The sequence below is a fragment of the Thunnus maccoyii genome, chromosome 24 (assembly GCF_910596095.1).
Source record: "Thunnus maccoyii chromosome 24, fThuMac1.1, whole genome shotgun sequence".
NCBI lineage: Eukaryota > Metazoa > Chordata > Actinopteri > Scombriformes > Scombridae > Thunnus > Thunnus maccoyii.
Window position 1 is genome coordinate 998,358 of NC_056556.1, and position 12,183 is coordinate 1,010,540.

General features: G+C 35.1%; 2 protein-coding genes and 1 long non-coding RNA gene across 7 annotated transcripts in view; 1 reads left to right on the forward strand and 2 right to left on the reverse strand.

Annotated features, from left to right (window-relative positions):
- xdh (xanthine dehydrogenase) overlaps positions 1-6,435 on the reverse strand; it is a 25,391-nt gene extending 18,956 nt beyond the window's left edge. Inside the window, exons 1-6 of one of the 4 annotated variants that reach the window (XM_042404188.1) lie at positions 6,251-6,435; positions 4,812-4,869; positions 3,638-3,734; positions 3,085-3,193; positions 1,972-2,098; positions 1,593-1,654 (exon numbers count right to left, since the gene is read on the reverse strand). In XM_042404188.1, the coding sequence (XP_042260122.1) occupies positions 1,593-1,654; positions 1,972-2,098; positions 3,085-3,193; positions 3,638-3,734; positions 4,812-4,869; positions 6,251-6,352 (555 nt within the window). In that variant the 5' untranslated portion in view covers positions 6,353-6,435. Of the gene's footprint in view, positions 1-1,592; positions 1,655-1,971; positions 2,099-2,655; positions 3,058-3,084; positions 3,194-3,398; positions 3,486-3,637; positions 3,735-4,811; positions 4,870-6,250 lie in introns of those variants that run through there. The other 3 variants (XM_042404190.1, XM_042404189.1, XM_042404191.1) reach the window with 3 other exon arrangements.
- Positions 1-12,183, reverse strand: part of LOC121891678 (protein NLRC3-like) — a 1,105,688-nt gene that overhangs the window by 439,793 nt on the left and 653,712 nt on the right. The window lies entirely within an intron of this gene.
- The window catches only part of LOC121891759, a 15,434-nt gene continuing 6,368 nt past the window's right edge, over positions 3,118-12,183 (forward strand). For both annotated transcript variants that reach the window (XR_006094138.1, XR_006094139.1), the window contains exon 1: positions 3,118-3,210. This is a non-coding gene — a long non-coding RNA (uncharacterized LOC121891759). The remainder of the gene's footprint in view (positions 3,211-12,183) is intronic.

Genomic DNA, 12,183 nt, shown 5'->3' on the forward strand with positions numbered 1-12,183 from the left:
GTTATTGTTATTCAAATATTATTCATTGTAGACAAGGACCAAAAACACTTTGGGCGAAAATTAAAAAAAAAAAGCTGGATATTAAGAGGCTACACCAGTCTAGAGCAGTCCCAGTCACACCTACCCAGTTCTCTAGTTGATTAATTAATATGCCATGATCAATCAAAACAGTACAACAGCCGGCGTCTGAATGTCATTCAAGACTGTTAGAAGTGTATTTTCTGTACTGATATGATCTGAGAATAAACCACTTTCTCCAGGACTTTGGAAAGACATAGTAATTTAGATATGGGTCTAAAATTATTAAGATTATCAGTGTCAAGGTTTGATATTTTCAGTAGGGGTTGAACAACACACCCCTGAAGATAAAGACTTAAAATCGCTAAAATATCTGAAGATAAAAAGGCAGAAACCTCTAAAAGAGGAGGAAGATTTCACACCATTAATCATCCTCAGTCAACCTGACTGGGAAACTGGATGAAATGAATTAAAAGTCAGATACATTTCACTGTGAGGTAGAACAAACAGAGATGGATAAGAGAGTTAATGGTTCTAAATAGCAGCTTGGAGTCAGAGGAAGTATTTGGATCTTTATTCGTTTATGGTGTCATTAAAGCTCTTTCATGGCATTAAAATTGCAGCTTAATTTGGAAGCTTTCTATTTCCGTCATGTCTACACGCCCTTCTAATGGCTTTAGACTATTTAAAGGGAGCTGCAGTGTGCAGAGTGGCAGCACATGGCTTCATAAATCTAGTAGCCAGCTCCTCTGCAGAACATGAGAAATCTAGCGGATGGAGCTGCTGAGAAGCCTGATAGGTGTTACAGAAATTCTCAACAGTCTGTGAAGTGATGGGTTGGAGGTGTCGAGGGCCTCTCAGGCGCTAGAGGAAGATCTAACAGGACAGCTGCATGTTCAGAAACATGCATGTTCATAGTCTGGAGATTCAGTGGACTAAAGCTATAAGTATAATTAGATTGATAGTTTGACCGTGTTGATGAGCAGAGACATGCTGAGTACAGTCAAAGGTGTCAATGTCTCCTACTGGTTTAACTTTCTATAATTAGAGTCAAAGATGGAAAGTAAGTGACCAAATTCTGTCAAAAAGTTGCCTTTTGATTTGGGAGGGTGATATCCATCCATACATTTTCTGCCACTTATCTCGGACCAGGTCCCGGTGGCACCAGACTGAGTAAAGACGCCCTCCAGTTTCTCCTGGGGGACCCCAAGGTGTTCCCAGGAGAGATATGTAGTCCCTCCAGCGTGTTCTGGGTCTCCTACCAGTTGGACGTGCCTGGTACACCTTCAGAGGGAGGCGTCCAGGAAGATCCTGAACCAGGTGTCCAAACCACCTCAGATGTGAAGGAGCAGCGGCTCTACTCGGAGCTCCTCACCCTGTCGCTAAGACTGAGTCCAGACCCTCACTGGGGGAAACTCATTTCACCTGCTTGTATCATTCTTTCAGTCACTACCCGAAGCTCGTGACCAGAGGTGAGGGTTGGGATGTAGACCGACCGGCGACACAACAAACAGCAGGGTGGGAGGTAGTGAACAGCGTGTGTGTGTGTGTGTGTGTGTGTGTGTGTGTCTCACCACAGTCAAGGTCTTGTATCCCTCCAGTATGGGTCTGTATCCGGTGCAACGACACAGATTTCCTGAAAAAAATGTCATTGTTCTTTTAGTTGACATAGTTAATAGTTTATATATACAGTATGAATTAATACATGTTGTACAAGATACATTAACTTTCTTTAATTTACACCAATTAAAACTACAAATCCCATAAAACCATATCCAAGTACTTAGTGATCAAACTTTTTTACTTATTCTTGACTTTTTGATCTTGTTTTGTGAAACACTTTTGGCTGCATCTTAGCATGAAAGCTGCTACACAAATAAAGTTATTATTATTTAGTTATTAGTGATTATTTTATCTTTCTGTCAATAAACAATCAATCTTCTTCGTTGGTACCTTGGAAGGCCTCCTCCATGTCGGCCATCTTAGGTGTGGGGTTGTTTCTCAGCAGAGCGTACATGGACATGACGATCCCCGGAGTACAGAAACCACACTGCGAGCCGTGAGCCTTCGCTATCCTCTCCTGAACACAAACACGTTTGAAGTGGTTACAGTCGGTCAGAAAACCTGATTACATCGACTGAAACACACTAAAGACAAAGAAGCTTAAAGCTGGTAATCAATATATCAAATGAAATATAAACGTGGTCGCTCATAGTTGTTAATTATCACCAACTCTGAAGCTCTATGCAGCCTTTTAGCCTCTGTTAGCCTCTAGTTTTGGTCTCAGGAACTATTTTTTGGTGAACAACAGCGTATCCATCCACCCAGTGATTGTGAAGAAATAGTTCCAGCATATAACTCCCCTTAAAACCACAACCTGTGTTTCTTTCATTTCTGTTTGTGTTCAGATGAAACAAACGAGCTTTAGAGGTGATAGAAGCTGATCAGGCTAGCTGTTTCCACCTCTTTCCAGTCTTTATGCTAAGCTAAGCTAAGCTAAGCTAAGCTAACCGGCTGTTTTTGAATTTATGTTTCCTTACTTCTAGAACAAAACCTGGAAGTTTCTTTATAATGAATGAATGAATTGTTCTTTTCATGTCATATTAAAAAAATGATCCAATAATACAACACATTCACCTCCAGTGACTGACATTCATGTTCCAAACAGGAACAAAATCACTGCTGGAAACCACCAGCTGTTTGTAGTCTGACAAACATGTTTTACACAGAAAAACAAAATACATACTGCCCCTAATATAAAACATGTTCCATAAGTAAGAAATCATTTTTAGTTTGATTAAATTATCTCTTTCTGTAATCATAATACAAAAGAAACCAAATGCATTTCTATTTAATTTGATCTCACATAACTGACAGTTGATCCTTTCTTAATGCCAACATATCGTATCACATATAAGTTAATGTTTTTAAGCTCGTTGCTGCCCTCTAGTGGCCGAAACTCTAACTGATTATCAATTATTAATATGAATATCCATTTATGTCAATATAATTCATGTTACTTTCATTTAAAACGCAGGCCTTTCTGAATGTTAGCATTGTTGCTACCTGTACTGGGTGCAGCTTTCGCGCCACGCTGCCGATGCCCTCCACGGTCGTCACGGCAACCAGGTGTAAGGAGCAGAGGGGCGCGAGGCAGGCGTTGACGGCGTGATGACTGGAGCGGAGTTAAAGGTTTTTTTATTTATTTATTTGTTAGTTTATTTGACAGCAGAAACACACAAACACAACCGTTGGGCCACAGTTAGCTACACGGCTAACTGACACCTACGGCAGAAGATGTTAAAAACTATACAATTAACAGCGTTAACAAACAGTAAACCACATGAACAACAACATCATACAAGATATACATCACATACAACCATGAATATCTTCATCTGCTCACAGTCGCTTCATTTATTTATCAGAGGTGAAATCGGTTTGTTTCAGACGTCAGATGAGAGCACATGACTGCAGGCTGGTGACACACACACACGCACACACACACACACACACACACACACACACACACGTACACACACACACGCACACACACACACACACACACACGCACACACACACACACACGCACATACACTCATACACTTGGTCAGGATACAGCAGCTGTTGAGTGTGTGTTTGGTATCTGGACAACATGACGGTGCACGCTCCACAGCCGCCTTCAGCACAGCCCAGCTTTGTTCCTGTTAGACGCACTGAACACACACACACACACACACACACACACACACACACACACACACACACACACACACACACACACACACACAGACACACACACACACACACACACACACACTCGTGTTAAGTTCACAGTTAATCCATTGAATCATTTACAGTGACGCGTGATAATCTTCAGAGTCTGGTCACGCCGTCAGAAACTGATCTTCTGTTTTCACTGTAAATGAGTAAATTATAATATAACAACGAGTCGTGACGTCATCGGCGCTGTTGCTATGGTTACCTGCAGTTCAATACACCTGGAGCTCTGATTCAGGTGGAACAGGTGAGGGTTTTTAACAGACGCCTGGCAGCCAATCAGGAGCGTTTCTGTTTCTGTCGCTGCGTGATTAAAGGGGTGAATGTCTCTCTTGTTGTAATTTGGGTGAACTGACCCTTTAATTGCTGGTTTCATGGTTCAGAACTGAGCTGAACTTTCTCTGCAGCTTCATGAGAAACATTATCAGTGTCTCACGCTGCATTTAATGTCCAATAAAAGACTTTACAAAAGGAATCCTGGTGCTTTACAACCGTTTATAATCCAGATATTTACGACCTCTAAACTTTATTTTAGACTTTGACCTGCTGATTCTTATCGTGGTTACTGACCTCAGGCAGTCAGTCAGTACGAGAACACCAGTCAAGCAGAGATAATACCAGTAAACACACATTTAAACCATTAAATTGCAGCTTTCAGTGAGAGTGAGAGCAGCAAACGATCTGAGACGCACGTCGTCTTTCTTCCTGTTTTTTTTTTTTTTTTTTAAAAACGACTTTTCTGCTCCGCTGATTGTGTCACAGGTTTGTTGCAAAAGCTCGAGTCAGAAATATGTCGAACAAGACAAATATCAGGTTTGCACGAAGGGTGACAATAGAAAGATGAAATGAGAAGTGCTGAAATTTTCTGCTGACATTGTGAAACAGGAAATCTGATCCCAGAACATTCAACCAGGACAAAGTGTACAAAATCAGGAAATGCTCAATCTGCATGTGATATTATATATATATATATATATATATGTGTGTGTGTGTGTGTGTGTGTGTGAGCCTACATTTCCTCCTCAGATACGTCAGCAGGGTCATCTCAGGATCTGCATTCTTCTCAACAATCTGCACAAAATATAGAACATTAATCATATTAATGATAATAAAATGTTAATTTCTGACAAATAATAATTATTATTATTCCTTAATCTGCCCCTGAAATATTCCAAACCTCTTTATTCAGGTTTGAACACTTTATTGATCCTCCGACATGATAAGAGGAAGCATGATGGTTCACGGCAGTGTGCAATAAAAAATACTAATAAACACAAAGATAATAATAAAAACTGCACAGCTCAGCAGAATGAAAGCTGGGGGAGCAGAGTCCATAATCTGTCTGTTCATTACAACCTTATTGCTTATTTATCAGTTAAATAAACCTACAATCAATGAATTATCAAACTAAACGGAGTAAAACGACTTCAGTTTCATTATAAATTTAAACTCCTTTAAGGTAGAAATTCATGGTTTTCATGGTTTTGGTTCATTTGAAGGATTTTCTTCTCCTTAAATCACACAAAAAATATACTTCAGCCCATTTTATACTATTAAATATCCCCATAAATACCATTAAAATACCTTCATGTTCATCATTATTAATGTTACTGGGCTCAATGTTAGAGAAAAGTATGATTACATGAAGTTTTTGGGTGATTACAGCTGAGATTTATTGATCATGTAGCCAGTTAGCTCCTCTGTTAGCCTCCATCTAACAACATGAACACACTTCAAAACATTTTCCACCATATTTACACTCATCTAACTTGTGGTGACGTCGCTCTACTCGGCTGCAGCCTGTGATCCAGACTGACTCTTTTAGGCCACAACACATGATAAGAAAGTGAAGGATTCACTATTTTATCACCAGATTTACATCTAGAAATATGAAACAAACACAAATCTACACAAACTCCCCAAAAAAAACCCCTAAATTAACTTTATTTAAATTACATTTTGGATTATTTATTGTCATTTTCAGTCTCTTCTTTATTCTTTGACGCTTCTCTTACTGAGCTTTTATGTCTCCTGTGAAGCACTAACATCTGTGTCAACATCTTGTTCCACATTATCATGACTCACATCTCACATCGGACTGCGCTGCACAAACTGAAGATTGTTCTTCATTCATTTCTCTTTTCCTATTTTATCACATTTCACTCAACTGTCAACATCATATAAGATAAAAACCCAACAGAAACTACAATAAAGCCTTAAAACAAGTCAACGTCCAGTAATGATCATCATAGGAACATTACAGATGGTATAAATCACTATGATCTCAGTATTTATTCAGCACAACAGCTTTCTAAAGAAATATCATTATAATCACTAATCAATAACTGATAAATAAGGATGTTAAAACACTGCAGGGTCAAAGTGGAGTCACTGTAATATCAGAACTGCATTTAAATGTAACTAGTTTCAGTTGAATATGGTTTATTTTTACCTTCTTCCCATTAACGAAGAAGACGAGCTCGTCAGACCCGGGCTGGGTCTGGGTCTGGGTCTGGGTCTGGGTCTGGGTCTGGGTCCCGTTCACCTCCCTCATGTTGCCGCTGGTCTGTGACTGTGCTGATCTGCTGCTGCTGCTGCCTCAGACGCTGGATCCTCCGGAGAGAGAGAGGGAGAGAGAGGTGTGTCCTGTTGGTCCCTCCTCCTCCAACCAATCACAGAGGCCGAAATCTGAAGGTGTGCTCAGGTGCTCCCTAATCAATGGGAAGTTTCTCGTAATAACCAATAATCAATCAGCAGAATGGTGACAATCCGTTGACCGGGTCTGGAACTTGCCTGTTTTTCTGTCTTGTCTGAGTGAAACAAAGATTTTATTGGTTGTTACTTGTGAATGACCTACATTACCAGAAGTGACCTTTGACCCTTGATACGGCGCAGTGGTTACGTTCCTCCTCAGGCTAATAATTCACAGCCAGGCTCGTACCTGAAGGTCAAAGGTCAACCTCAACCGTTCAGCTCCAGTTTCTGCTCATTTAATTTGAGTTTGACTCTGAACTGATGACGACGCGTCAGAGTTGATTTTATTAAAACGATTTTATGGCAGAAATGAGCTTAAACACTATAATTATAAAATGTTAATGTAAAAATCATTGCAATAAAATATTAAATACAAAAAACTGATAATAATAATAAAACAATAAATTAATTTAGAAATAAATAATGAGAAAAAGTGTAACGATACACACACAATATGAATGAACATAATGATATAAAAACATTTTTAATTAAATAAAAAAAGTGAATAAGATCATAAATGGAAATAAAAATGAACTGTAAAATGTTAAAATGGCTAAAATAATAATAATTTGTAATATAACAAAAATTATGATAAAATAATGAACAATAATACTTTAATAAACAAAATAATAATAAAATAAGGCACAAACAGGCTAATGGCAATAAAATGCTACATGCTAATAAATCAATAAATAAATAATATATATAAATGAAGTAAATAGTAATAAAATGAAAATTCATAATTTAATAAAATATTGAACAGTAATAAAATAATAAACTGTAATAAAATCATAATTTGCAATATAATACAAACTGAAATAAAGTAAAATGTAATTAAATAATTAATGTCAGTGACAGTGAAATGGTGCTGAGATAAAGAACAGAATAAATATAATAATACAAAAATGTAATAAAAAATAATAAATTAAATTAATTAGAAAAAAATTGTAATAACAAAAACAAAGAACATTAACACACATAATAATAATAATAATAATAACAATAATAAAAACAACTATTTGTAATAAAACTAGATTTTAACAGGATAATTTGTAATACAATAAAAATCTCAGTCAGTATGGTACTAAATAAAAAATGTTCGTAGCTGTAAAATGACCATAAAATAATAAATTACAAAGTTTTAAACAGATTTTATTTGATATATTTCAGCTGGTTCTGACTTTTATATCCTTTATATCCGTCATGATCAAACAGCATCGAGTCGTTCAGAGACGAAGATGAAGCTTCACGTCTGAACTGCTGTTTGAACTCTCGCATGCTTCACATTAGCATCGGGTCACTCAGTGATCATGTGATTCGTTCTGCAGCAGAGAGACGATTTGAGTCGCCATCAGTCGCCTCCTCCTCCTCCTCCTCCTCCTCCTCGTCATCATCATCATCATCATCATCATCATCATCATCATCATATATCCACAAACACTTCTGCTCAGAGTCACAGCAGCTCAGTAACTTTTACTACTTTACTACTTTTACTACTTTACTACTTTACTACTTTTACTACTTTACTACTTTTACTACTTTTACTACTTTACTACTTTTACTACTTTACTACTTACTACTTTTACTACTTTACTACTTTTACTACTTTTACTACTTTACTACTTTTACTACTTTACTACTTTTACTACTTTTACTACTTTACTACTTTTACTACTTTTACTACTTTACTACTTTACTACTTTTACTACTTTACTACTTTTACTACTTTTACTACTTTACTACTTTTACTACTTTTACTACTTTACTACTTTACTACTTTTACTACTTTACTACTTTTACTACTTTACTACTTTACTACTTTACTACTTTTACTACTTTACTACTTACTACTTTTACTACTTTACTACTTTTACTACTTTTACTACTTTACTACTTTTACTACTTTACTACTTTACTACTTTTACTACTTTACTACTTTTACTACTTTACTACTTTACTACTTTTACTACTTTACTACTTTACTACTTTTACTACTTTACTACTTTTACTACTTTTACTACTTTACTACTTTACTACTTTTACTACTTTACTACTTTTACTACTTTTACTACTTTACTACTTTTACTACTTTACTACTTTACTACTTTTACTACTTTACTACTTTTACTACTTTACTACTTTTACTACTTTTACTACTTTACTACTTTTACTACTTTACTACTTTTACTACTTTTACTACTTTACTACTTTTACTACTTTTACTACTTTTACTATTTTTACTTTTACTACTTTACTACTTTTACTACTTTACTACTTTTACTATTTTTACTACTTTTACTACTTTTACTATTTTTACTTTTACTACTTTACTACTTTTACTACTTTACTACTTTTACTATTTTTACTACTTTTACTACTTTTACTATTTTTACTACTTTACTACTTTTACTATTTTTACTACTTTTACTACTTTTACTATTTTTACTTTTACTACTTTACTACTTTTACTACTTTACTACTTTTACTATTTTTACTACTTTACTACTTTTACTACTTTTACTACATCCCTGTTTACTAAATATATTAAACCAAAAACTTTGTAGTAGAAATCTTCAGTATTGTTATCAATATTATTATTATTACAGTAAATGTTCCTTTACTGTCAGATCAGCTGATCAATCAATAAACAGAATCCGATTGGTAAAAAAACTCCTTCGAGATATTTGAAGTGATCAGAATGTCCTCCATGATGTCGGATATCGATTGATTTCCAGGTCACATGACGCAGGAAGCAGACTGAATGAATCTGATCCGACTTGTAGTTGTTGATATTTCACTGAACAACTTTGACCTTTGACCTGCCGGTGGCGCGACCAGACTCAGTCCGTCTGACTGCTCACAATCACAACCAGATGAATTCCTCTAAACTCCGTCTGACAGCAGCAGACGAACAATTAATCGATTAGTTTATTGATTTCATATTTTTATACATTTCATATTCTGGACTTTATGAATAGATGGACTTGTATTTCTGCCGTTTCCAATGTGTTTGTGTTGGATATGCTGAAAGAAAACATGTCACTTGTCCGGGTCAGAATCCACTAAACACGACTTAAACAAGTTTTATTTATCAAATAACAACAAAGACTGAAGTTAACGTCATGTTGCATCTTTATTGAAGTAAATGAAACAGAACAAACATCCACGAGATCACACTGAACACTAACTTCTTTTGATCAGATAAAGGAACAAACACCATGAAAAATACATTTTTTAGCCTCATGTCTTCCACTCCGAGCTGTTAAACGTTTTAAACATCACCTGCTTCACTGATGTTTGTTTCACGCGTCACATGACTGGCCGACTCAATCCTTGATCGGCCAACGGCGTGGGCTACTATCCTTCATAATTTATGATGTGAAAAAAATGATGGAAACTTTTACTTTTTTAACTTATTTATTCATTTATTTCACCACTTGCCCGATGAGGCAACGTTGTCACTAGATTTAATAGCCCGACGTGGCGTTTTACTACCGCAGGCAATATGTATCATTTAATAAATTAAGTTTTATTCTGAAAATACTGCCGGAAGGAAATCTATTTCTTCTTCTGCTGTATTATTAAAGTTCCTCCACAATTATTCTCTGGTTTCAGCTTCTCGAAGGTGAAAATCGTTAACTTTTCTCTGATTTTATATTAATATAAACTGAACATCTTTGCAGTTTTGACTGTTGGTCGTATGAAGACTTCATGAAGAGTTATTACATATAAACAGACTTCAAGACGTATTTCTCTTAAAATCTGCTAATAACAACATACATGAAATATATACAGTACATATATACATACACACATAAACAGATTTGAAGGGAAATAAGTCTTGAAGTCTGTTTATAACAAATTAAGAATTTTCCATACGATTAAAATCACAAACTATTTTTTTACTGCTGCATTATGTAAGAAATATAAAAAACCCTCTATAATTATTATTATTATTATTATTATTATTATTATTATTATTCTTGGATGGATTTCTGTCTGTATATCTGCTGAATCATCAGTTTTGATCACTTTGGTTTTTAATTATTAATGTTTTTGTTTTATTTATTGAAAAAACACAACTACAACTTGACTTTTATTGTAGTTTTTCAGTGTATTTTCCTTCTCAGAATGATTTTTAACATCTTTACGGGTGTAAAATGTGTCTTTCTGCAGGTTTCAGGAGCCTAAATCTGAAAGTGAGATGTGAGAAAATAAACTCTGCAAACATTTGGTGTTTTTATCTTTCAGCTGCAGCGTCAGACAGGCGGACCGGTCGTTGTCAGTCACTTCAGGGCAACCTGATAGTGTTTATCAGTGATTAGTTATTAACCTACAAAGACTCACTGAGCTGCAGGTTTGACCTCTCAGAGCACGACAGACGGAAATGAGCTGGTAGATAAATCTGGTTTAATAAACAACTAAACTACTAACGAGTCAAAGATTTATTTAATTTCTGTTCATTTACAGGCGATCAGCTGGTTAGAGATCTGGAGCTTTATTGAGTTTTGTTTTTAAATGTTGTGATGCTATTTTGCAGATGTTATGATACAAAAGTGTCAAAATAGTTTAAAAAATGTTGAAAAATAAAGTTAGAAAGTACATTTTTGTGGAAGTTAATACCAGAAACATCACAACGTTTAAAAGTAACGTTTTCATAACGTAACGGGAACGTTCAGGGAACAGTTTTTAGATGCATCTTGAGGATGTAACGAATAAAAAATAAACTATTTAGTAAAAAAACAAAGAAAGTGAAGTTTATGGAGTTTAGATACAAACATAATAATAATAAACACAAAATACACCAAAAATATAAAAGACGAGCTAAAAACTGCACATTTTAAAGTTAAATTACTCAAAAATATTGAAAAATACCAGAAATATTTACAAAACCTAAAACCAAAATGTACATAAAAGCACCAAAGTTTCACTCTTCATGTGTAATTTATCAAATAAAATCTAATAAAATACAATAAACTGTGAACAAAAGGAAATTCACTTGTAAATGTTTCTAGATGCCTACATTTATTAAAAAATGACAAAAACAAATGTAAAACTTCACAACAGTTTACAAAAGGCAATAAATCTCTATGACACATAAATAAAATACAGATGTAGTCGGGTCAAAGACCTGATTGTTTTTGTGTCCATTGTGTTTAATTACATTTAAAAGTGTTAAAATTTGAAACTTTAAACTTATAAATTACTTGCATATGTTCTTTTTTTGAGGACCTAATTTAAGATTTCTGGTTTTAATCCATTTGAAGAGAATATTTGATGGTAAAAATGTTTCTCTATCAACGAGTTTGGCAAAATCTGACATTACAAGTATTTCATAGTAAATAAAAGTAGTGAACACTTTTATTCTGAATATTATAATTAATTTGTGAATCTTGTTTTAATATCAGAATTTGGTGCGATAATATTCAGAAAGTCTAGAAAAGCAAACGATTGAATTATTTTATCCTCGTTAAAGTTAACCGTGGCGCTAAACAGGAAGTCTCTACTGAGCATGCTCTGTGGGCCTCCGACACGGTATCCAGTTCTCTTTATACATCCGTGGGTGATGTGACCATGTGACAGGAAATGACATCACAAAGAAGGACCCCTGATGAGTCTAACATGATTTTT